This window comes from Spermophilus citellus (assembly GCF_964194105.1).
Source record: "Spermophilus citellus genome assembly, chromosome: 12".
Taxonomy (NCBI): Eukaryota; Metazoa; Chordata; class Mammalia; order Rodentia; family Sciuridae; genus Spermophilus; species Spermophilus citellus.
In genome coordinates this window covers 106,629,248-106,656,340 of record NC_138198.1, presented here as the reverse complement: position 1 = coordinate 106,656,340, position 27,093 = coordinate 106,629,248, and the positions used below count along the sequence as shown (strand labels likewise).

General features: G+C 46.7%; 1 protein-coding gene across 1 annotated transcript in view; it reads left to right on the top strand.

Moving 5' to 3' along the window:
• The window catches only part of MYO5B (myosin VB), a 312,767-nt gene that overhangs the window by 247,649 nt on the left and 38,025 nt on the right, over positions 1–27,093 (top strand). The window contains exons 22-27 of the mRNA XM_081262970.1: positions 5,759–5,992; positions 16,947–17,031; positions 18,116–18,249; positions 19,862–19,981; positions 22,354–22,491; positions 25,939–26,004. Coding sequence (XP_081119096.1) covers positions 5,759–5,992; positions 16,947–17,031; positions 18,116–18,249; positions 19,862–19,981; positions 22,354–22,491; positions 25,939–26,004 — 777 coding nt within the window. The remainder of the gene's footprint in view (positions 1–5,758; positions 5,993–16,946; positions 17,032–18,115; positions 18,250–19,861; positions 19,982–22,353; positions 22,492–25,938; positions 26,005–27,093) is intronic.

The window sequence follows — 27,093 nt, the reverse complement described above, 5'->3', positions numbered from 1 at the left end:
TAAACCCCGGGGATCTGTGAACGTTGCCTCACAGAGCAAAAGGGCTGCTCAGATGTGAATGACCTAAGGATCTTGCAATAGGGAAATGATTCTAGATTTTCCTGGTGGGCTGATGTGAGCACAAGGGTCCTCATGAGAGGGAGGAAGGATGGGTGGTGAGATTGAGGGGAGGAAATATGGAGAGGGGCAATGGAGGCCGGGAGCCAAGGAAAGCAGGTAGTCTCTAGGAACTGGCAATGCTGCAAGCAGGATTCTGCCCTGGAGTCCTCCCAACTCCAAAAATAATCACTGCTTTCAGGAGGTTTTAGCTTCTTTGCTTAAGGAAAGCTTAAGCCACTTTCCCACATCTGCTGAACAAACAAGGAATTGTTAGCCTGCAGGAAGGGTGCTGGGCGTGGTATTAAGAGGGATTCAAGGCAAACACAGGACATGTTCCTGGGGGGCAGATACACCTGGGTGAAACCCAGGTTGGAATGAGGCTTGCACGCACACCCACTCTTGGGTGGCCCAAGTGGTCTGTCCTCCTTCCCCTCTAACTCCTTGATTCAGGCGGATGAGGGATAACTTTGGTACAAGTGGAATGCTGTGCTATGGGAAAGAATCTTCCTGCATTAGGACCCATGGCATGGATCCCATCATGACTTGCTGGGTACCACTTGTGCCAGTCTGTGATGCGTGCTCTGTATTCACTCATTGAATCCTCACTTCACTTGCGGCCATTTCACAGTTGGGGAAATTCTAGATCAGACCACAGAATTAGGAGGTATTACAACCTAGGTTCTGCTCACAGCCATGATGAGGGCAATGCTAGTTGTTTTTTTTTAAACTGCAAACACTGTCATCAGTTCTTTCCTCCTATAGTCATTGCTGAGTATGGAAAAGAGGCTCACCATCACCTGGCTCCTGCAGGATGTCAAGGTGACCCCAGGCCCAGGCTCTTGTAGCACCCTGGAGGGTTTCACTACTGCTGAGAGAGGAAAAGGGCATAGTGTGATGGTGTAGGGGTCTGAAGAAAGAAACCAAGTTGGGGCCACCAGCCATGGTCTTGGAGGTGACTTGGTTTTACTGCACCTGTCCTATACTGGACACTTCTAAAACTTACTGTGACCCCAATAACAGGAATATAAGTAAACCATTTTATACCTAAACGAGCTGTCCCAATGCAGGGCCTAGATGACAGTGGTGTGTTTCAGGTTTCTGAGAAGAGGTGTTACCCCAGGGCTGTGCTTTCTGTGTAGGTTCTCCAAGGTGCCTGTTCCACTGGCTCCTTAGTAAGGAATCAAGGAAGGCCCAGGTATAGGATGGGCTACACTTGATCCCTGCCCTGTCAGCCTGCAGCAATTGGCCAGGTGAGGGAAGAAGTCCCACCTGCTCAGAGGAGAGAGTCTGGTCTCTGGCCCTGGCCATGTGGATTAAACAAGTGTAAAGAACACCAGGTTTTTGGTTTTGCTTGATAATGAAAGGGTTGTTGATGACTGGCCAGAAAAGGCAGGAGTAGTCCCGGTTTGCCAGCTGACCTTCTGGGCAAAGTACACTGAGAGGGACGTGGAGGCTTTGATGCTGCCTCTGCCAGGATCCCTGTGTGCATGCTGGCCACTCTGACCCTCAGATTCCAGATAGAGCTGTACACTGACCTTGCTGATTGCTAAAGTCAACTTCAGAGGATAAAAATAAATCTAAATTTTACAATCCATGTGTTTGAACATCAAAGAGAAGCAGATTTAAAAGGACTTTTTTATTTTTTAAGCTTTTTGGCTTAAGTTTCCTGCTAACAAACATCTGTGAATAGTGACAAGCATTAGTCACCTGGGCAGGGTGCCCTGCATGCCACAGGTGGTCACAAGGGGTGATGAGATTCTTGCTTTCTCATGTGTCTCCCCATATTGCCTATGTGCTGGGCACTGTTCTCACATACTAATTCATTGAATCCTCACCACAACCTTAGGAGATCAATGTTAATATACTTATTTCAAAGATGAGGACATTGAGGCACAGAGAATGTAAGTAATCAGCCCAAGATCATACAGCTAGTAAGTAGCCTGTGTGGCATTGACACTGATGGGCTGCTTTCAGGGCATGGTCCGCCACCTCTGACCAAATTGCTAGATCTCTCACACTGCAAGAAACTAACCTTGGTTTGGGTTAATGCTTATATGATAGCATTGTCCTTAAGACTGGCAGGTATTTACAGTGTGTGCTGTGGGGTCAGGGGATGACCCAGATCAGCATCCTCTTCCCTGCCAGCTCTCTAGAGCTTTTGGTTTTATTAGCAGATGAGGCCAACTGTTCAGCAATCTGAGTTGCTTTTCTTGTGATTCTTGGAAAGATTCAGGCAGCTGCTCTCTTGACACATAGGCAAGGTTCGAAGCTGGAAGGAAGACATGTGTGTGTCAGGGAAGACAGAGGCAAAGGTGTCCCAAGGTACTGGTCAGAGTAGCATGAGGAAGAGGACCAAGGCCCAGGTCGATGGAGACAGTCCTGCAGCAAGTACCCTGACCTCTGCCATGAGTCGGCAAGGGGGGAGACTGAAAGAGAAAACCAGGCTAAGGTGGCATCCCAGATGCTTGTCCTGAGACTACACCCCAACTGGAGAGGGAAGACAGATTCAGCACCAAGTTCCCAAGCAAGTGACATAGAGTCCTTTGAGAGTCCCTGAAAGAGGAGAAGATGGTTAGGAGAATTTGAGCTGTCCGTGGTGCTAAAACATTCTCCCATGGTTTTCATAGCCTTCAGCAATAAATAGTCATTTCCTGGGACCGTTTATTATAGTGCTCCTGGTATAAGTCTTATGTGATATTATTCAGCCAAAATGAGGGAGCCCATGAACTTTGCCAAAAGCCTGGCTTTATATCAGCACATATGAAGAATAACTTGGTCAGTTGAACTTACAAATTTTAAATGGGAGTCAAGTTTCTTATATACTTATAAATATAAGGTGGTATTTAAATGCATTTTACATGGAAAAAATACAAATCTATAGATTGTCAGCCTTTGAGTCAGTCTGATTTCATTATACTTAATAGGCATTCAGTTACCATGTGCATGTTATAAGTTACAGCTTTATGGCCTTTCTGTGCATCAGAAGTAGGGGGCGATGTTAGTAATCCATACCAAATAGGACTTGTTGTGAAGCTTGAATGAGTTATATACATGAGCATAGTATAGTGTGTGGCCTAAAGCAAGCACCCACCACTGGTAGCCGTTGTGTGGGGGACATGCTGCTTTTCACTGTGCAGACTGTCTTGCAGTAATCTGCTTATTCCCTCCGCCAACCCAAGTCCATGAGCATTTATTGGAAATCGCTCTGTACAGTTCTGGTTGTACACTGAACAAGGGGCCTGGTTTTAAGAGAAGTGTGGCTGAAATTCAGTTGCTGTTCTTTACCTGACCATGAGCCTTCCCTGGAAGTAGCATTCTTTGTTCCAATCTGTGTACCTCTGGGGCTGTGCCCACCCACAGGGGAAACTGTTTCCCTGCCTCGAGGGTGGTACTTTCTTCCAGTTACACAAAGATGCTGCTCAGGCAGGAGAGGCCCTGCCATCACCTGGATGAACAGGCAGGTGACTTGCCCTTCACCCTGCAGAGACATTTCAAAATCTTGCCTGACCTCACCTGTGTGCTTCAGTAGCAGCAGCAGCAGAGCGAGCATCCATTCGGGATGTTTGAGACCTCCTAGGAGGACTAGTGTCTGCCTAGAACTCTCCAGAGCCCTGCCCACTAATGTCAGCAAAGGCCTTCACTAGCGCAGGGCAGGACTGGGTCTCCAAGTGGCACTGACTAGACTAGCGCTGGCGATCTTAGCCTCCCATCACAGGGAGGACTTAGGGGGCCCTTGAGGGGTGCTAGGCTTGGGGCACAGCCAGGCCATCTGTAGGCTTGAGGACAAACAGGAAGCCATCCCCTCCTGGGGCTTCCTTTCAGAAGCCAGACACTCAGAATACAAGGCACACAGACTTGGAACCCTCAGGGGTGTTCAGATGCAATGGGATGAGATAAGGAACTTCCCTGGCTCTGCTGTGGGGACTCCCCCATGCACACCGTGAGCCTTGCAAGCCCCTGTCTGAGGGGCTCCTTATAGAATCCTGGCCAGTGAGGATCACCGGTGTGTATTGATGTTATCCAGGCAGCAGGCTAAGTGCTTTATCCCTACATCTTGGTAACAAGCCTCCAAGGTGTGTTTATACCCATTTACATGTGAGGAAGTTGGGGTGTACATTCCTGGAGGATCAAGGGTAGAGCTGGGCTCCAAGCAGTCTGTCTAGCCTCAGCTGCTTGTCACCCCAACATTCCCTGAGCCTGGACTTGGGCGGTATTGGGATCAGGAGAGCTGGGCCTCCCAGAGCCAGGCTATGTGGCTGAGGTCCACAGCAATGCAGGGCATGCCTGTGCCCCCTGCTGCCTTCACATGCATGCCTCTCTTCATGCCCAACCTTCACCAGAGACCCTAGCCCTGTCATCCTTACCACCTTTGGTGATACGACCCAGGACATGCCACCTCGAGGTGACAGATGAGCTAAGCCTTATTTCCAACCCAGAACACAGAGGTCAGAGGGAACTAGTCCAGCCTGCCTTCCCCACTGTGCAGAGACTCTCAGCCTCCATTGGCAACCCCCAGGAGGGTAGTTTAGGCAGGGACAGTCTTCCTAAATAGACACCAATTTTTTCCTCAGGATGAGGCTGACAGCCAGACCAGTCATAGGGAGCAGGTTGAGGACCCTACCTGCTGCATGCACATGGACAGTTGCTGCCGATGCCCCAGCCCCGCAGTCCCACGGCATGTCTGGTGTCCAGGCTCCAATGGCCTTTCTTTTACTTTTCCTCACTGCTGTTTTGTGAGGTCTAATTTCTGATGTAAATTAATCATTGATTCCCACTGTCCTTATTTATTGGTATTTTACCCAGTATCTGTTCTACCTGATGCTCCTGCAGAGGACAGCAATGAAGAATAATCGATGACTATTTGCTGTTGCCTGCTTATTTGGAGAGCCCTCCTTCCTCGCCACTACTCTTTCATACCAACTACTTTGGGCTGTTACTCTCGATTCTAACGGCCACAACTCTACCCCTCATTTACACTTGGATTTGACCCTTGCACTAGGTTCTCGGGGTCCCAGGCACACAGGGAAACGTGAGTGGGTTGGTGATCAGGTACCCAGTGAGCCAGGCTCACATCAGGTGCAGGCTCCGCCAGGCATCAGTCTCCCAACTCAGAGGCACCCTGGGTAATCTAGCCTCACAGGTGGCAAGAGGGATCCCAAGGCCCCTTAGAATAGGTATGCTAAAGGGGGCCTTTGTCTCAGAGCTGGCGATTAGGTTGCAGCGCTTTGTGCCAGCAAGTCCAACGGTGGGAGGGCCTGGTGTGAAAGGACAGAGAAACTTCAAAATCCAAGACTGCAGGTCCAGGGAGCCGGCTACATCATTCCTGCAACTTCCAAATCAGATGGAAGGATCTGTCCACCCAAAGGAGAAATCAAACTGCCATGAGCCAGCTTCCAGCTCAGAGAGGGCTCATGAAAGCTCCTTGAACTATTTTTTGATCCCAGTGCTGCTATTTTTTGCTTCCCTCTGTTTCTCCTGGTCTCACAGTAGAGTTTTGTTAGGGAGATGGCAGGCGAGCACTCGAGCATGTAATGATTGTGAAGTTTAATTCCACCTTGAACTTACTTTTCTATTGCCTTCACTCTGCCTTTCCTGGCCCAATAACCCTGTCTTTCTCTTCCCTCCTCCTTCCCTTTCCCCATTTTCTGATTCTCCACAGAACAAAGAGTTCAAGACCCTGTCGGAGCAACTGTCCGCGGTCACCTCCATGCACACCATGCAGGTGGAGAAGCTGAAGAGGGAGCTGGCGCATTACCAGCAGAACCAGGGGGCCGATGCCAGCCTGCAGCTGCAGGAGGAGGTGCAGAGCCTGCGCACGGAGCTGCAGAGAGCCCACTCGGAGCGTAGGGTCCTGGAGGATGCCCACAGCAGGGAGAAGGACGAGCTGAGAAAGGTATGCCTGAGCCAGAAGGGCAGGGCTGGCGACCGGCTGGCCAGTGCAGCACCCCTCAGAGACCGTTTCTTCTTCAAGCTGGGAAAACGCCATGGCTTTAATGGGGCTCATACTCACAGACCAGCCATCTTCCTGTGCTTATACAGAAAGTGGCCAGGTTCTGGGTAAGCCAGACAGATGTGCCCATTCACTGAACAAGTGTCGATTGAGCTTCTGCCATTGGCTACACCCTGGTGTCTCTTGAGAGGGATACACAGCCTCTGCCTTTGTACATCTCTTACAGTCTAGAGCTATTCTTTGGATCTGCTGAGGCCTGAATACTGTTGGCAAGAGAGTTGTTACAGAGATCATGATTGCTCTAGGACTTAGGGGAAGCTTCTAGATGTCACTTCCCATCCATAAGAGGTCACTGTGCTTTGGGGAATTTGCCCAAGTTTGTGTAGCCTTCCCTGCTGTTTGGTATGCTTCCCCATGAAGTAGACTTCCTAGGATCTCCCCAGCAGCCCCAACATCAGGACACAAATAATCCCTTCTCTAGTCCCAAGATACCTATTCCAACCAGGAAAGTCCCAGAGTGCCACTAGAGAGCCCTCTATGGACTTAGGACACAGCTGCTGTCTCCCCATCTCTGTAGTGACCTACAGCCACAGGGAAAGAGCACATTATCCACATGCTTAGCACTCATCACTGGAGAAGTCACATTGGGTTGGGAGTCTAAGGAGTGGGAGATTCAGTGTTCCTACATTAGATTTCAAAATTAGGGCAGACTGAATGCCCACACAAAGAGGGCCCTGGAGCAGGCCTCGGAATACTGACCTCGTCCTTACTTCCTCATGGTCAAGCATTGCAGGAAACCTCACTGGCCTCTATTACCCGTGTGTATGAAAGTTCTTCCAGATCATCTCTAAGGCTCCCTCTGGACTTGTACTGGCTGATGCTGTGAGGTTGTGCTTGGCTTCTAGAAGGAATAGAGGACCTCAACTCTGTTTTGGAGTCCTTTGTCCTCTGCTACCCTGCCTCCCTCTCTGGCCTCAAACCTCACAGCTGAGAACCGCAGATTCCCATTTGAGATGAAACCTGCAGAGCCAGCTCATGCTGGACTTGCCTACAACATTTTCCCACCCCAGGCATGACTCCTGCACCATCAGCCTTTGCCTTCCCCCCAGATGTCAGGGATTTCCAGGGTCAGAAGTGAGACCCGGATGGGTGTTAGGCCCAGAAGAATGTCAGACACAGGGCTTGACAGTGCAGGCAGCCCACCCTCCCAGTGGGTTGCTTTGAGGCATCACAAAATCCTCTGCCCAGGTAAACCACCTGCCAGCTTACCCACCATGAGGTCTGGAGTGGGCTTCCTCCTTTGGGATGAAGCATGTGGTACCAGGCTACAAGCCAGTAACCGTCAAACCATGGAATTGCGCACTTGTACTCTGCTGACGCTTGGAGCAGATGAGTGGGTAGCCCTTCTGTGTAAATAAAAGCAGGAAGGTGGACTCCAAAGGCAAAAAGAAGAGGTCAAGATTAGAATTGGGAACTTGAGATTTGTGACCCTAGGAGGAAAGACGGCTCCCTGCACATGCATCTAAGTCAGAGTAGACACCTGGGAGGTCTGTTCACCTCCACAAAACCAAGGTCTCTCCTATCTCTGTCTCCCCGGGTTGCACTGACCCATCATCCCTGCATTCCCTGTTTCCTGCTTAACAGTGCCATGTGGAGACTCCCAGCACTTTTCAAACATCCAGGTCTCCATCCAAAGGGGCATAAACATTGTATCATGAACATTTTCCTTGGCAGAGCAAAATACAGAAAACAGATTTCTGCCTTCTCTTCTTTAAAAAAAAAAATTGCTATTTCCTAGGAGTATATTGGCTTAGGTCTTAAATAAAATTACGGCTTGAAACTGGCAACAAAGCAAGGATTCTGCAAGGAGAACAATAGGCAAAGAGCAGAGAACCTTTCTCTGACTCCACACAGAAGCAAAACCTAAGTTGCAAAGACTCAAGATACCACCATGATCCATTAAGTGGATCATCTTTCCAAGGAAGGGGTTGTTGGTGGGGGGCAGCAAAAGTAAGCATTCTTTCTTCTTGAGGGTCTACTACAACTTTTTTTTCTGGTGGTTGGGGAAAGGTAGAGGGGCTGATTTGCTTCGTTTCTGTGCCTAGTCAGGGTTTAATATTTTTTAAAGGCTCTGTGTCCAATCTTAACAAATGCTGAATAATCAGACAGTTGGCTTCCTGCTAGATGTGTCCAGGGGCCTGCTCTGCACTGAGCAAGATTGATGAGACCAGCAAAGCACAGTGAGGGAGCCGATGACTGCTGGTGGATGTTTAATTAATGAGTTTGATGTTTCTGTTGGCAGAAGCAGCAAATGTTGTATTGGAACTGGCATCCTGGAACATGTCAGCCCCACCCCGATGGCTTTAACTGGGAAGCCACATGGCTGCACTGCCTCGGCCTGTGGGGACAAGGAATTCATATTTGTGTCCTCAGAGCATAGGGCATCCCCATGTCACAGCCCAGCCTCATCCTTTTCTACTTAAAAAATATATATATACATATATTCCTTAGGCCCCTCCACAGCATGATCCATACCTATGCCCTTAACCTCCTTCCTGTTTGTTATTTCTTGAAGCCTCCACCATCCCTATGCTGCCTGCTTTTGTGCATCTGTGCTGTTTTGTATGACTGCCATTTGGTGTCCCTGATGAAAGGGAGGCTCCCAGGGCTGCCCTTGGCACACAGGCAGTAGCTCATTATCCAGAACCAGCTCTGAAGGTTGTTTGGTGGTCATAGTGAGGCTTAGCTGGCTGCAAGGTTGCGATGGGTGAAGTGGAGCCACCAGCTGCCGGATGCCTGACACAGAGGGGCCATTGGCATTTGCAGCCCCCAGAACCTGAGCATGGAGAGTGGTACATTGTATCAGGTCATCAATCACAGGGACATCAGATGTTCTTTGATTACCTTGAGTGGTTCCAGTGTAAGACTTAAGTTTGAGATTTTTTTCAGAAGGAAGCGGAGGGATCTGCCTGGGTGATTCTTTACGCTACAAAGATACAGAGCAGGACTTCTGTGGCAGCTAAGACTCAAAGTTGTACTCTCAGTGGCACAGGGTCCTGGTTCATGAGGAGGCTGATGGTTATTAGGAAAGGCTCCTAACCCACCTCTGTGGTGTCTCATTGCAGCCATCTTTCAGCAGGGGTTTCCTGATTGCTTGTGTTAGGGACTGTTCTACACACTGGGGCAAAATTAATCAAAAAAGGTTCTTCTCATTCCTAGGGAGCTTACATATGGGGGATAAGAGGAGACAGATAGGCATCAAACCCAGATTATCCATCATGTGCTATAAAGAAAAATAAAGGGGAGAGAGTGACTTGTGGAGGGAGGAATGTGATTCCTTTGTAATGGCCAAAGATGTCCCCACCGAGATGGCCCTGAGCAAAGAGGGTAAGTTGTGAGGTACAGGTGACAAGTGTATTAGATGCAGAACAGCAAGGAAGAGAAGGTAGGAGGGGAAGTGAGGCAGTGGGCCAGACCAGGAAGGACCTTCTGCCCTCAGGCAGCATTAGCCCATGAAACCTCCAGACATGTGCAACAGTAGGTTCTGGGAGGTTGGGGAGGGGAGATCATCGAGATGACATCTCCTGGGCTACTGTGGAGGTTTGTGTTTTTGACATTTTCAAAGTTGCCTCAATGTTCAAAGAATGTTGGTTTTCAATTCCTAGTTGTTTGCTTTTAAATTAATGCTGTGAAGCAGGCACATCTTCCCAGGGAACAAGACTTTGCTTTCCATTAACCAATTTCCAACTATCCTGACAGCTCACAAAGTAGCCCATCACTTCCTCTGGGCATCCTATATACAGTCAAGGTCCCTCTGCAATGGAGCATGCCATTGGTCAGTACGGAACATGGGTCATTTCCACTGGGTGGAACCAGAAATCTCCATTTCTATGACCATCAGCAAATACCATGGAATTTTATTGCAACAAGCTGTAATCTTTAATCTGAGACAAGAATACAATACAGGAGGGCCATGGCGTTATCTCTAGTTTTTGAGCCTCATTTCCTCCCTGTAACGTTTTGTTTGATTCAGGAATGCAGGTCTCTTGGTGAACTTGACTTTCAACAGGTGTTTACTGAGTGCCTGTGTGTGTCAGGTACTGTTCTGCACACTGGGCTTACTTGGAGGAAAAATTTACTCTTGGAGAATGAGCACGTAACTCTTCAGGAGTCTGTAGAATTAAAGACTCATCTCTGCCCAGGGCTGTGCTTGTACAATTTCTTCTTAAGGCAGGTGCAGCGTGTGGACAGGCAGGAAGTGGAATGCCCAGAACAGGGGGCCTGCACTCCGTTTGCTGCACAAACAGAGGGTTCATTCTGTAACCTTGTGGGCCCAGGAAGGAGGGGGCTTTTTCCCACAAAAAGAGCTGGACTTTACTGGTGCCAGTCTCTTTGGTCCATCCTAAAAGATGATCTTGCTGAGTTGCTGCTGCTCCAGCCTGTGTTCTGGTTCACTCTTTGTGTAAACCTTTGGCTCCCAAGAGCTTCTTGTTCTGACAGTTTCATCTTTGTGATTTTTTCCCCCAGCATCTTCATTCTGTCGTTCCAAACCTGGAGTTTCCTCCCCTGTCCTCAGGATCCAAAGTCCTCCTCTCTTCCTTAGGTTCAGCTCGGCCCCCTCCCCTCCTCCATGCACTCTCCCCTCCTCCATGCACTCTCCCTGGTCCCTCTAGCACTCACCTGGTCCCTCCTGCTGTTGAAACCAGTTATGTGAGGCTGACTCTCAATTGTTCATTGCTGTTTCTTCTTTGTCTCCCGAACTGTCAGGAGACAGGTTGCCGAGTGGTTCAGAGCCTAGGGCAACACCCAGACTGCTCAGGGAAAGCCGGGTACACCCCTTCCTGGCTGTGTGAGTTCTCTAATGCACCTGGGCCTTAGTTTTCTGGAAAGCAAATAATGGGGCTGGGAGTATAGCTCAATGGTAGAGTACTTGCCTAGCATGCCTGAGACCCTGGGTTCAGACACCACACCATGGAAAAACAACCTACCCCAGAAGTGTTCTTAAAAATTAATGCCTGGGATATAGAGGTAGTAGGAGCTCAATAAATGTTGGCTTATTTCCTCGAATCGTTGCTTGGAGGTCCATCCTTATACCAGGGCTTCTGAGCCAGGGGTCTGAAACCTGTTGTGACTCTCTGGCCAAATACTTCCCTTTCCTAGAGCAGTGAGAGCCCACCTTTGACTCGTGTAGGTGTCTAACAGCTGTGTATCCCGGGTCAGCTCACATTTTGTTCAGTACTTCCTGCCACTCATCTTTTTCTGCTTCTATTCTCTGCTTTAGTTCCATTTCCCATTGATGAGATAACCCAACATTGCATTCATTTAGAATGTTGATGGTCGTTTACATTACACTCAGAATGGGCAAGTAACTCTCTCGCCAGGACTTTGTAGGATTAGAAGTGTCACTACCAAGAGCCAGGGGCTGTAAGTTTCTACTACCTGGGAACAGATGACAGATGATCCTTTCCTGATAGGCATTGTCCACTCAATTGTCAATGGTTTTCCACTAGAAATCTTGCAATTGACTTTTTACAGTTCAAATATTCAATTGAAAAGACAAAAGCATATCGCTAGATTTGTATCTGAAGATTCAGTAGCAAAGGCAGTTCTTCAGCAGATGGCTGGGCCATTTGATTCATTTAACTTAATAGGGACTGGATTAGCCCGATAGGTACAAGACGCTGTCCTCCAGGTGTTGGTTCTGATGAGCTATTCCAAATAACCTTAAAGAAGCAGCATTCCAAATAAATCTACTTGCCAGAGTTAAGACAACTCCTTTGTTCCCACTTTCCCCGCAAAAGGAATTGTTGCAGAGTAGTGTTTAATGCGTCCTGAAGCCTAGTAAAGGTGTCATCCATCATGCTCAGGGTTATGTTCATTCTTGTCCTGTGTGGCTGAAGTGTCTTACTCCACCTTGCATCCCTGACAGCCCAAAAAGGGAGCCATTTGGCTGCAAAAGTTCATCCCTACTGCACCTGCCAACAAATTCTCCATATGCTGGCTGACTGGGAAGACAGCCTGGCCCCAACCCAATGGCTAGGGAAGCTTTCTCTGACCTCCCTGGTCATGGAACTGAGTGTGGGATTGTCTCTGCCTGAGGCTCACTAATGATCAGGGGAGTGGACCAGTCTCCAGAATTCTTTTAGGCAAGAAAGAAAATCCCTTGATGCCACTTTGGTGTATGCCTTAAAATAGCCTGCATTCCTGAATTAAACAAACCCCCCAGAGGAAAAAATGAGGCTCAAAAACAATAGGCAACGTACATGACCCTCCCTTACTATGTTCTTGTCTCAGATCACAGACCACAGGTTGTTGCAATGAAGTTCCATGGTATTTGCTGGTGTTCATAGGGATGGAGATTTCCGGTTCCATCTACTGGAAATGACCTATGTTTGGTGCTGACCAATGGCATGATCCATTGCAGAGGGACCTTGACCCTCTATAGAATACCCAGAGGAAGTGATGGGCTACTTTGTGAGCTGTCAGGATAGTTGGAAATTGGTTAATGGAAAGTCTTGTTCCCTGGGAAGGTCTGCCTGCTTCACAGCAGCTGGGAAACCTCAGGCCTTGTTCCTGGTGGGTCAGGTCTGGGATCTGAACCTCCTGCCATGGCACAGGACTGGTGTGGTGGGCATTACTCTGCTGCAGGTATTACTTTGTGGAGGCACATATTACGAGGTTTATTCCACAGGGTTTTCAGTTCAACTTTACTTATTTAGGAAAGTGAAGGCTGTTTTAATTGTGTGTCAAGCTAATTTAAAGGTGCTCATAAAGTCATGGAGTGGTGAACAGCCTGATGGATAGCAAATTAGATGGATTTGAAGAGCATTGTTTCCTTTGTATGTTTCCTAAATTGAGTTATTTGATGAAACAACCTATTGTAAAAGGTTTAGCCAATTACAAACACATTTGTTTTAGAAAAGAAAATGGGAGACCTTATTGTTGACTGAGGAAAACACAGGTTCTTAATTCTGTCTGCAAGGCTCTTTTGTTCATTCAGCAATCGATCAGTGCTGGCAGTGGGCTGGGTTCTGAGGATCTGCAGCCTGGTGGTATGGTCCCTTGCAGGTATGGTTCCTTGGTCCATGCTGAGGTCTCTGGTCCAGGCTGAGCAGGTGGTCCAGGAATCAGTGCAGTCTGGTGGGAGCTCCGGAGGGATACATGGATTCCGTGAGAGCAGGCCAGTGGGCATGGCAGCTCCCCGCATCCTCAAGAGATGGGAAGAGACTTCCCAGAAGAGGATACGTGGAACTAACTAATGAGAACAAATTAACCTGTAAAGTATGGGTTCTCTTTGAAACCTGCCGGAGGAACAGGGAAGGAAGAAGGGGTGGAGAAGCTGGGCCTGCTCAGGTGGGGTTAAGAGTAGAAGTTTGTGAGATGGCTTTTCCCCCTTTGCCTTGAGGACATTCTGATTCATGGTCCTTCAGTCCACCCAGCCATGAATTTTCCCACTCCCCCTGCTCCAACCAAGCCTCTCAACTGGGAGCCCTACCCTTACTCCCCCAAGCCTTTGTCCTGGGACACCCCACTTATGAGCCTGGCAAAGAGCTCCTGTGAAGGCAAGGATGTGTCCTTGTCCTCTCCCTTTGCCTGGAATTGCATTACAGGAATGGCTGTCACACAGAAGTTTTGCTGTCAGGGGACACAGAGCAATGTCTGGAGACAGTCTGGTTGTCACAGATGGGGGGTGGTATCCTGGTATCGAGTGAGTAGGAGCCAAGTTTGCTGCCAAATATCCAATAATGCACGGGGCAGCCCCCTCCCCCAACAGAGAATTAACAGTGTGAGGCTTAGAAACCTTGCTTTATAAAGAGATGGTTATATCCCTTATCAGTTACATTATATTTGTGGTCTGTCCCTCCCCCTGCTGGGCACTGAGGGCCATGATTACAAATTTTACTCAACCTGGCATCCCCAGCCTCCAGTGAGGCTCCTGACACAGGAAGGCAGGTCAGAAAAATGCCCACGGCTGAGTGGCATGACCTGTGTCATCGCTTGGACCAGAAGTAGGCTGGTGAGCTGAGTGGCACAACCCCTCTACTTGTACATTCTCAGTCTCAGCCACTTCTGTACCTGCCCCCATCATGAAGTCAGGCAAGAGACTAAAGTGTCTATAGGTACAAAACATCAGTCACATTAATTATCAGACAAATTGTCAAAGAAGAGTAACATGGCTGTAATTATGTGCACGTGTCCTTTTTCATTTGATCACCTGTAGAGAGGAAACTTCCCCTTTGCATGACTATTTGAAGGAGCGTCCCTGTTTATAGCTGACTGATGAGGAGAGCAGGACTGCTGGATGTGAGCAGTAGCTCGTAACCTAGGGTAGTGTTAGGATGACCTGGATGGCTTTTGATGTGCTCTGACACCTGTCAGTCTCATGCCTGTGGCTTGGGGCACAACCTCCAGAAGTATGCTTCTGAGACTGAGTTGAGGGAACCAGCATCCTTTTAGCTGGTCCTATAAACAAATAGGACTTGAAAGGCTTGGTGTAGGTAGTTTTGGGCCATGTTTTGAATGAGAGTAAAAACTCTTAGGAAATTTGAAGACATTTGATAGTGTTGACAAAGTGCTTGGAGTTCTTTTTGCAAACCCCTATCAATACTGTGTATCTTTCTCTCTACGGGGCTTTACAGAACAAACCTAATACACGGCCACCTGCAGGCCCAACAGCTTCTCTGAGGAAGCTGTCTTCTGAGCCCCTGTGGGAGAGCCAGTGACCTGGCCCCTGGGCTCCAGACTTGTTAACATCTGGGCAGGGCTGGAGGGTGTAGTAGCTTTTCTTGTCACTCACCTCTTGGTGCCTCGAGTTTAGTTTTTTAAAGCCTGGAGTGGAAGGGAAGAGCTGGGAGGTGTTTCCCTGATGGCAGTGGGCAGGTCCTCAGAGGTCTGGGTGGTCATCTCCACTCCACTCAGCTGTCAGTCATCGCCAAGGTTGCTGTCCCAGGAGGTCACCAGCTCTCCCACTGGGCATGTGCTAGTAATTAAGCATTATTATCCTGAGGATGTTATTTTTGACACACTTTCTACACAGATGAGGAAGAGTCCTCTGGAAGGTAGCTGGAAATGATCTATACCAGAGAGAGAGGGGGGTCCTGGCTGTGTCCCTCAGCAGAGTACACTGTGCTTAATAGGTTGGTTGGTTTGTGAAATGATTCTTTTGACTGCCTTATTTCAGGTGTATAATTCATTGGCTTTAACTAAATTCACAGTTTTATAACCATTACTATAATGATTTTTCACAATCATTTCTATAGTAATTTTAGAACATTTTCATCACCACAAAGAGGAACTCTAAAGCCAATAGCAAGCACGTTCCATTTCCCCCAGACCCCCCACCCTCATTCTAGTCAATCCCTAACCTACTAGTCTCTATAGAGTTGCCTCTTCTGGACATTTCATATAAGCAGAATCGTGCAATATGTGGTCTTTTTGTGAACGGCATCTTTTACTTAGTACAGATGCAATGCTTCATTCTTTTTATTACTAAATAATTTCATTGTATGGATCAACCATGTTTTGTTCATTAGTTGGTGAACTTTGGGGTTATTTGCACTCTTATGAATAATGTTGCTCTAAACATCTTTGTGCAAGTTTTCACATGGGATAAGTTTTTCTTTCTTTTGGAGTTATACTTAGGAGTGGAATCTCTGGGTCATGTGACAACTGTTTAACTTTGAGGAAGTGCCAGACTATTTTTCCAAAACTGCTATACTTTTAAATTCCCTCCAGAAGTACAAGGGTTCTGATTGCTTCACATCCTTACCAATTCTTATTACAGTATAGAAATTGACTCAAAGACAAACAAGATAAAACTGTAAAACTCTTAAAACATAGGGAGCAAGTCATAGTATAGCCATCCTAGCATGTGAAGTAGCATCACATTGTGGGTTTGGTTTGCATTTCCCTAATGACAATGAGATCTTTTCAGTTGCTGTTGGCCATTTGTAAGTCTTTGGAGAAGTGTCACCACTTCTCAGCCTTCTAGCTAAGATCAAATATGTAGAAATGTGTGTTCCAGTCCTTTGCCCAATTTTTATACCGGTTTGTCTTTTTATTGTTAAGCTCCAAGTGTTCTTCATATGTTCATGGCACGAGTCCTACATCGGATATAGGATTTGCAAATGTTTTTTCCCATCTTTTCACTGTCTTGATGTTTTGGGTGCACAAAAGTCATAAATTTTGACACTCCAATTTACTCTTTTCTTTTGATGGTTTTGGTGTTGTATCTAAGAAAACCTTGCCTGATCCAAGGTCACAATGACTTGCTCCCTATGTTTTAAGAGTTTTACAGTTTTATCTCATTTGTCTTTGAGTCAATTTCTACATGTGGTGAGGTAGTGGTCCAACATCATTCGTTTGCAAGTATAGATATCCATTTTCCCTTGTACCATTTAATGAATAGACTATTCATTCCCTAATAGAATTGTTTTGGCACTCTTGTCAAAAATCAATTGACTGTCAGCGTCACTGTGACAGTTGTATGTCATTGATCTGCATGTCTTTCCTTATGCCAGCACCACACTCCTGAGTACCATATATTATAGTAAGTTTTAAAATTTAGAAGTGGAATTCCTATAGCTTTGTCTTTCTTTTTCAAGGTATTTTGCCTATTCTGTAGATTTTCCATATGAATTTTAGGGTCAGCTTGTTAATTTCTGCAAAGAAGCCAGCTGGGATCTTGATCCTTACGTTGCATTTGTAAATAAATTCGAGGAGTGTTACTATCTTAACAATATTGTCTTTTAATTCATTACCTCAAGGTTTTTCAGTTTATTTAGATCTATAATTTTTTTCAACAGTAATTTACAGTTTCATAACACTTGAGCTTTTTCCTAACTATTTTTGATGCTATTATAAATACACGAGGGATCATTTTTTCCTGTTCTTTCAGAGAGTTGCAGACCTGGAGCAAGAAAATGCTCTCCTGAAAGATGAGAAAGAACAGCTGAATAACCAAATTCTGTGCCAATCTAAAGGTAAGGCCCAAAGCTCTTGAGTTTTGTTTGGATTTTAATCTCTTCCTCACTGGTTTTCCCCCCAAAGACTCCTAGACACTGCAGTGGAGGAAGGGCTTGAATGGGGGTGGGGTGATCTCTAAGTTCATGCTGTGACATTCGGTTTGAAGAGAATGATGCCAAGTAGCCTCTGCTGTGTGGCCTTGGGCAGCTTCTGGATTTATTTCTATGCAAACTGGCCAGAGGACAGAGCTCACAGGAGGAAGATGCAGAGGTGAAGGGCTAAGGCTGGAGCTTGTAGTGAGCGCCCTTGTGCCGTTAACATCTACCTTCGGCATCCACAGTACCTGTTTCTGTTATCTAGTGGGTCATCTGTTAATGGCTGCTCAAGCAGAGGTCTTGGATTAGACCCCAGGTCAGCCTCAAGTACCCACCAGCTCCTGGACTGTCATCCACTTGGCTGTGGAGGGGCAAAGGGAGCCTATGGACCCCAGTTCTGTCCCCAGATCTTTGTGACCCAGTCCCCGGCCTCCATCCTCAGATTCCTCATCCATATCACCAGGCAGCCGAACCACATGACCTCACGGTGCCATCCAGCATAAAATATTGTAACATGGTTTGTCAATTTCCCTTTAAAAAAGCTTCCCTTGCTGTATCAAGCTGTATCAAGCTTGGCCAGGACAAAAGCCCATCTGTGTTGCTTCTTTGCCTTTCCTCCTTCCCCAGCCTCACTTTTGGCTTAATCTCCTCCAACCTCCTGCACTCCAGAACCTAAAAAATCAGGAATAGGGAAGGAGCTGGGAAGCAGCTTCGGTTCTGCCAGGAATGCTGCCCACAGTTGCTGGCAGTTGTCATTGAGAGGCAGGTGCATTATCCAGGCTCCTCCCGCCCCACCTCCAGAAGCAGAGTTGTTTCTTCTCCCTTTTCTGAAGACTTAGGCGAGAGTGATGAGCTTCCCCTGCTTTGCAGTAGGTGAGGAGTTGTGCTGGCCATCAGGTAATGAGCTCTCTGTAGGCTGCCTCTTGACAATAGAAAGCAGGCAGCAATGGGTGTGAGGGGGTCCACTCAGATGGCAGCACTGCAGCTCAGTGTGCCTGCATTCCAGATGAATTTGCACAAAACTCCGTGAAGGAGAACCTTCTGATGAAGAAAGAGCTGGAGGAGGAGCGTTCCCGGTACCAGAACCTGGTGAAGGAATATTCCCGGTTGGAGCAGAGATACGACAACCTGCGGGATGAGGTGACCATTCTAAAGTCAAGGAGGGCAGTTCTGCAGTGCTGGCCCCTCTGTCTCCCCTTTCCAACCTGGCCTTATGGCCCTTGCCCTGGTGCACCTGACCCACCATGATGCTCAGTACACATGTGCGCACACAGCAGGCCCCTGGCATCTGTACTTGCATGCATGGGAGGAACTGAGCTGGGAGGTTCCTTCCTGAGGATGCTCTTTTTCCAGGGTCAAGGTTTTGTAAAGATCTCAGGAGCTGAGCTAGGTGCTATGGCACATGACTATACTGCCAGTGACTCGGAAGGCTAAGGCAAGAGGATCACAAGTTCAAGGTCAATCTCGGCATCTCAGTGAGACCTTGTCCCAAAATTTTAAAGTGCAGGTGATGGGGTCCTGGGAATGTAGCTCAGTGGTGGGTTCAATCCCCAGTACCAAAAAAAAAAAAAAAATCCTCATCAAGTATTGTGTGATGGCTCCTGTTTCTTGTTCTAGGAAGACTCCTATGTTGACACAGTAATGGTGTGGGGGCTTTAACTCGGCTACACTGGAGTGTGTAATAGTGTGTGTAGCAGAGAAGCCCATGGGCCTGCTCATGCCTCCTATCTCTCATGAAAAACAGGGTATGTGAAGCATTTTCATATTTCAGGATTCATCATTCTTTACCCCATGTAAACATTCCCTCAAGTCATGCATCTCAAGACCAAAAGACTTAATTGCGTAGAAGCCAGGAAGAGAAGCTGAATAGGAACTTATATAGAAATCTGCAGTCTTCCTCTAAGCTCACTTTTCACTATGAAATCCAAAGCAGATGCCAAAAAATAAACCCAAATATATTTTTAAATGAGCTGTATAAATGGTAAATCTATTTTTGATTGTTTCTATTCTGATATGCTCCACCATAAACAAGACTGGTGCACCAGTTGAAGGGAGGGATTGTTTGGGGCAGCCTTCCCCCAGCCCTTTTTATTTATTTCGAGACAAATTCTTGCTAAGTTGACCAGGCTGACCTTGAATCTGTGATCCTCCTGCCTCAGCTTCCTGAGTGTTCTTTTTAAGAGACAGCCTGGGTGTGGGACCCTTTACATATTTTGAGGACAAGACTGGGAATGACGTTCCCCAAGGATTGTTCAGAGAAATAGGCCTTGGCATTGTGGGTTTGCCTGCCATTGAGAGACCAAGGAACACAATCCTTCCTGCAGAGCCACGCTGTCTTTTGTCATGTTGATGACTAGCTAGGTGGATGACTAAGAACTACAGGTGAAGTCTTTTTCTTTTCTCTTTTTTTTTTTTTTTAAAGGGGGAGAGAGAGGGAAAGAGTGGGAGAGAGAGAGAATTTTAATATTTATTTTTTAGTTTTCAGCGGACACAACATCTTTGTTGGTATGTGGTGCTGAGGATCGAACCCGGGCCGCACGCATGCCAGGCGAGCGCGCTACTGCTTGAGCCACATCCCCAGCCCCAAGTCTTTTGTGGGAATAGCTCTACTTAGCCATCATTTTGAGAAACGGTGATACCTATCCATGCTGACAAATGAGGCAGGAGCAAATCCAAGGCATGCTGCTTCTTAAGTTAGTTCTTACTAATAAATGAGTTCATTATGACATGTCCCATTTCTTTTTCTGAACAGCAAACCCCAGGTCATAGGCGGAACCCATCAAACCAAAGTAGCTTAGAATCTGACTCCAATTACCCCTCCATATCCACATCTGAGATCGGAGACACTGAGGATGCCCTCCAGCAGGTGGAGGTAGGTGAGAGGGTTCTTGGTGGCTACCCCACCCCAGAGTGAGTGTTTATTACCTGTGGTGCTGCCTAACAGACCAGCTGTTGGTGGTGACCAGAGTGCACTGGGGCTAGTCCTGGAGAAGCAAGATCACTGACTGGGACTGCAGTGGACTTACAGATCACACTCAGCTTGGGGCTAACATTTTCCATACTGAGCAGCCTGTAACTTCCCTAATTCTCTCTACAGAAGGGAGGGAGGAAGGTAGATCCCTGGTTCCCCTAACAAAACTAGGGCAGAGGGCTGAAATGACTCACTTAAGAAGGCGAAGTGATTAAAATAGGTACAGTTTATTACCCCTCCCATTTAGTAACAGTGCATATGGTAATATGAATAAGTACAACACAGAATTCCCCCCTCCAACTTAGAAGCTGGGTAACTTGAGAATAGTGTGTGAAACAGAAATGTGCAGGGGTGTCTCTTTGTGCTGATAATAGCTCTTGCCATCTTGAAGTAAAATACCATACAATATGTGTTGTTTCATTTTATCAAAGATGTATAGGCATATGATTCCTCTAGTAGGAAGATAATATAAAGCAGGTGCAGGTAGACTTGGGAAAGAGACTGTTACAACTAAGTGTGTTTCCAGCAAGTCTGTGTCACATGGATGTAAAAAATAACAAGCCAGAGAAGGCTCTGCCCTCATGGAGCTTATCTAGTGGAGAGTTAGACAGTAAATAGTGAAAAGAAAAAATGTGCGATATAATTTCAGGTACCACTAAGTGTTATGAAGAAAAGTGAAAGGTGATAAAGACAGAAAACAGTGGAATAGAGGGTGGAGGGAGGGAAGAGATCCTCAGCAGAAAGTCTTCTGGCTGTTGTACAGTTCTGCGGAGCTTGCTATATGCACTTGGTGAGCCTTTAATAAATGCTGGCTTAAGGCCATTGGCTTTGCTCTTGGGGGGGTCTCGGTCTAGGACACTGGGAGCTCCATTTGGACTGAGCTGCTGGTGCACTGCCCAGTTTGCTTTTGCCCGTTTCCACACAGAAGCACTGCCATCCCCAGGTCTGCATTCTCCAAGGAAGCAAGACCTATCCAGTGACAGCTAAGCATGGAGCGCTTATTAAATGAGGGTGGAAGCAGATCATATTGTCATGCGTGCACATATGTGTACTTAAAATGTACTGCACATACGTGTACAGTCTGTATTCATACACATTACCCAGTCACATGTCTGTACACACAAACCTACACATAACAGAACCCTGGAGGGCAAATCTAGGCATGAATCTGACAGGGGAAAAAAAAATCTAGGAAATTGATGCTTTAAGATCTGTTTGAGTTCCATGGCAGGGCTCCATTTCAAGATGCAATCCTTGGGTATTACTGGGGATGCTTTGGCTATGAAATTTTAAGCTCCATAGGGTGGTCTTGTCTTGTTTACTCCTGCCTCTTAGAAAGGTTAATTTCACCGAAAGTAAGAGATAGTTAAAACCTCGTTAAGCCATTCATACCAGTCCCTATTTAAGGAACAAGTGATTATGCTGCCTTTGGGGTCAGCATACCATGGCCATTAAACATGTCACTGGGCAGGCAGTGCCTCTAATACTGTTTATGCTAGAGGTGATGTTTTTGGTAAACAGGCAGGGTTGCTGTTTGCAGAGTTCCTTTAAGTCTCTCCTAAGCTATAAAAAGCCCTAGTTCTAATAAAAATAATATGCAAAAGTAGTCTTAAAATGTCTGAATTCATGATAGCTAAGGCCCAAACTGGGCTACCCTATTTACTGCCATCTGTTCTCTAACCCAAAATGATGTTTAAAAAAAAAAAGTCTTATTTTTCTACTTGGTCAACTGGGACTAATAACAGTAACCATTGGTATCAACCAACCCCTAGCATTTCTTCATATCTGCACCCATGCATTTATATGCTCTGGCTCAATCATCCACAACCTAAACGACGTGTTGGTTCCATTTCAAGATGCAATCCAGTGGTGGCTGACAGCATATTTACAATGATTAGTAAAGACATTGATTCTTCATCAGGAAGCATCATATCCTGAGTCTTACGGTTCACTTTCCAGGAGTGAACTCTTTTAGCTTCCAAAGAAAATGAATGGTCTCTATCCATGTGTTCTTAAAATATGGGATTGGTCATTTTAAGTGGCCAACAGGAGAAATGTAAATGGCTGAGACTCGGACGTTAATCTAGAGAGAAAATTATCCTGGAGCACCAACTGTAATGTGAGCAATGCTGGTTGGTTGGCATGGACTTTGTATTTCAGGCACAATTGATGTTTGGGAGGAGCAAGGAGACAGGTGGCTGATAGGTGCTGTGTGCTCCCAAAGGCACTTGGACCAAGAAAGCTCTTTTCCCTGCTCCCTTCTTCCTTTGCAGGAAATTGGCGTGGAGAAGGCAGCCATGGACATGACAGTGTTCCTGAAGCTGCAGAAGAGGGTGCGGGAGCTCGAGCAGGAGAGGAAGAAGCTGCAGGTGCAGCTGGAGAAGAGAGAGCAGGACAGCAAGAAAGTCCAGGTGTGTGGCAGGGCTAGTGCGACCCACCTCACACCTACCAGAGCTCAGGTGGCAGGTGTGACCCTGTGGGATCATGTCAGGGCTGAGTTTCAGAGTACATTCCCTCTGTGCTAGAGTCGCACTGAGTCTCCTCTACAAGTGCCCATGACACCCAGCTGGGCAGGATGCACTACCCAGGGTCCCCAGGGCAAAGGCTTTCCACTGGGAAGCTGCAGGGGGATCTGGCATTTTGTGCCACTTACAAAAAGGGGACTCCTCCTCATTCCAGGAGGATTGGGGCGTGCTGTGAAATTATATGAGTCAAATTTTGTCAGAGAAAGCCAGTTGCCTTTTCATACCTGGACTCTGGCATGGGCTTGAGCTCGGCCACCTAGTCAGGGCGGCCCAGAGGCACAGTCACTTGCCCTTCAGTGCCTGTGGCTGTACCTTTGCCATAGTCCTGATCATCATCAGCCTCTTTAGTCTTGATGTTATTTGAAATTTTGTGGCCAAGAAGTAATCATTCTCTGGAGGACCTATTAGGTGCCTGTGCCATCCCCAGAAGTGTGCCAGCACCAGGCTCGTGGAGGGTACACAAAGTGTGTGTTTGAGAGGAGATGAAAATGTCAGCAGTCCTCAGCCATGGAGGATTTCAAAATCTAGTTTGGGAGTAGCAGAAATAGATTGGTGGAGAGTAGGTGGTCAACTTAGTAGTGCTCACAGGAAAGCAGAGTGAGAACAAGCAGGTTGGTGCTGTGGCAACAGCAGCAGGAGGTAAGGGCCACTTTTTATCTCTTCGGGGACAGGCACACCATTTTTTGAGATATAGAAATCCACCTCTCACCTGGGTCATACCATTAGCTGACCGCACGGTCTTTCCTTTCCATTCAAATGTGGCGTTCACTCAAATCTGTATTGCTATCAAATTCTTGGGCGTTTTGTTTTACTCAGCAGTAAGTGGAGAGGTAAATCTCGCTGATGGATTTAGATCTCTCAGGTGGCTTAGATTCAGAATGGAGAAAGGATTAGGTTTATAAATGACTCCTTCGATCATAAGGGAAGCCGCCTTGACAGAGGGGTGCAAATCAGATATGTGCAGACGCCCCTGGACTCAGCATGGGTTACTGAGTTACGTCCCAATAAAATCATCAGTTGAAAATGGGTCAAATACAGCTGACCTGCCAAATACCTGAACTTGTCAACAAGGTCCACTGTAGAGCCTTGGTTGTTTCCCCTCATGGTCGTGGGGCTGACCTGGAACTGTGGCATGCTGCCCAGCCCAGTGTCACCAGACAGTAGCTGGTGATCACTTGCCTGGGAGATGATCCAAATTCAAAATTTGAAGTACACTTTCTGCTGAATGCATATTGTTTTCATACCATCATAAACTTGAAAGATTATAAATTGGCTATTATCAGAGACTATCTATACATGAAAAGCTATGCAGACCACACCAGACAATGCCTGACAGAAGTTCCTGACCTCAAATTTGTGTGTCATTGATACCAAGTAAAAGGGTATCTCTTTCCTTGAAACATCTCACTGAGCAAGCATTGGAATGATAGGCTCACACCCTAGTGCTGTCATGTGTCTTGGCATGGTTTTTAAAGAGAATTTCCTTGTTTCCAGCAGCTTAGTAAGAAGGGCAGGCATGGGGCAGGGAAGAGTATGGAATCCCTCTAGAGCCCCTGAGATGAAGCTTGTAGAGATCAGGGTCCTGAGTCTGCCCTTCGTTCCCAGAGGAATCCTGAGCTACCAGGTGTTTTTGTTTTTCTGGAGAGAGATGGCCCCAGGTCCCAGCCATAGAGGTCATTCCTGAGCAAGAAATAGCAGGGAAGTCTGGGATGTACCCCTGGTGTGGGAGCAACTGAGCTTCTGCAAAGGTGGGTCCTCTGTGGCAATGAGCCAGCTGCCAGTTTATTTTGACCTCCCATCTACCCAGCTTCCTTTCCCCAGGCCTGGCAAAGTTTTTCTCTTTGGCCACTAGAGGAATTCCAGAAGACTGAGCCCTGGGAAACAGCCCATCTTAGTACTCGGCCCTTTGAGTTTGAAGAGGTGATCCCCATTTTCTGAAAATCTCATGTATTGAAAACCATGTTGTCTTGAGGCCAGTGTGTACTATACAGAATAAAATGCAGGCTTACTCACTGGGGTAACAGTTGGAGTGTCAGTCCTGGCCAGTCACATCCCTTGTACCACAGGTGATCAGGACGGACAAGACAGAGGTGGGGTTTTCCCCAGGTTGTAGTGCTAGAAGCAATGCAGTGGCTATAGGTGGCAAGGGCTACAGGAGGTGCTCAGGCCCTGTGCCCATCTCTAAGTTCAGGGCACACCCAATCCATCCACAGCTAGTGATGGCCTTACCTGGACTTTGGGTTGTTAGCACTGTAGGTAATTCATAAGTATTTGGAAGTTTTTAACTGTAGACTCATCTTCAGGAATAACACCCATTACTGAAATTTAACCCAAGCAGTTAAGCACTTATGAAGCTGTTTCTACCTTTTCTCCATGGACAAATCAAGTCCAATGACTGCCACATAACTATAGGATTCCTTGGCTCAGCTGAGTCTTTTTATTCCAGCCATTACCGTGCACAATCAAAAGCTTTGGAATCCTGAAGGCAGACTGCATATAATGAGCATCCCTATGGGCCAGGTATCCTGCTTCCTGTTTTGGAGGGTCATGGAAGAGGTAGCTGTAAGCAAGGCACTTTGAATTTAGTTGAAACAGAATACACATGAGCACATCCCCATAACTGAAGTGTAGCTCATTAACCTCATTAATAGATACTGAAGTTTTACCATGTATATTAGCATCCGAGGGCTTCTGAAACCAAATACCACTGACTGAATAGCTTGCAACAACAGAAGTTTGTTTTTCATGGTTCCAGAGTCCAAAAGTCAGAATTCAAGTCTGTGCTCTGAAGGCTCTAGTGGAAAATGTGTCCCATGCTGTGTTTTGACTTCCAGCGTTTCCTGCAACCCCTGGTGCTCCTTGACTTACAGCTGTGTGACTCCAATTCCTGCTTCCATCTTTCCATGGCTGCCTTCCCTCCATGTTTGTCTTCTCTTATGAGGGTACCAGTCCTATGGAAGCAGGGCTCCCCATAATGACTTCATTTACCTTGATTATATCTACAGAAACCCTATTTCCAAATAAGGTCATATTCACAGGGTCTGGGGGGAGCACACCCATAATACGGTGTCATATGTATTCAATATTATGGTTGCCTCCAGGTACCGTGCATGTGAAATAGAGGCAGGAGGAGGGAATTTATGGAGTGCCTCGTGGTAGCTTGAGTGTGGAGCTGTGTTTTGTAAGTGGGAGGGAAATGCACTCGTGAAGGGAAGAGGTGCCAGGTATGCTTGCCAAAGCAAGATAAGCAAGTTTTGACTTTGGTCAGAAATACTTGTGCGGACTGTGTGCCCTGCAGTCCATGCTTACCTGTCTGTGTCTTTGCCTATACAGATGGAACAACCAAGGAATGATGTAGATTTGGACCAGGATGCAGATCTGGCCTACAATAGTCTGAAGGTAAGGTTGGCTGTCCCCCGGCATAGGGCAAATGACAAGCTGGGACAAGAAAACCAGGTTCTAATTTCCTTTCACAGTTTATGTCTTCATTTTTTAAATGAAGGAAAGTTTATATTTACCCCAAGGTACACTAATCTATGCCTGGCCTACCTGATACAGTTTCAGTTGAAGTGTGGCCACTGGAATGAAATTGCTTGGAAAGTGCAGACTTGCACCAGCAGATGTAAGGCAGAGGGATGATCCTGTGTATGTCAGAGGCTTGTCTGGTAGGAGACAGCAAGGTGCAGTGGTGGAGGCCTCGAGCAAGGACAAGTGGGCCCATGGTATGAAAGAGGTATGAGAAGAGCCCCACGCTCTTGGCCTATCCCCAAAGACTTGGTAATGGGGCAGTTTATCCAGTCTGCCATTCAGATAACTGCTGGCAGCCACGTTGCCCAAGAAAACATCATTAAATCATTTCTATGGCTTTTTTCCTTCCAAATTTACCATAGTAAAATGCACATAATGTAAAATTTACCATCTCAACTATTTTTGAGCATCTGGTTCAGTGATATTACATATATTCACATATTATGCAAGCATCTCACCACTATCCATCCCTATGACTCTTTTCATCTTGAAAAAACAAAATTCCACCTCCATTAAGTAACTCCCCTTTCCCCTCTCCTCATCCCCTGACTACCACCATTCTACTTTCTATCTCTATGAATTGGACTATTCTAGGTATGTCATGTAAGTGGAATTGTACAATATTCATCTTTTTATGACCAGTTTATTTCACTTAGTTTAATAATGTCAAGGTTCACCCATCTTGTAGCATGTCAGAATTTTTAAGGAATAATAATTTTACTCTGTATTTACTATATTTAGTTCATCCTTACTTGGTTTGGGGGACTGTTATCAAGTTGGGTCTTAGAAACCTGCCCACAAGCATATGTATGAGATGAGGATACACTTGGAAGACCCTTCAAAGAGAAGTAATTTTTGTTGAAACCTAGGTACTCACTACCAGAATGTTAGACCCTTTCCCCAGACCCTTCTATAACACATAACGTAACCCCAGCTCTGGACAGAGGCACATTGTTCAGG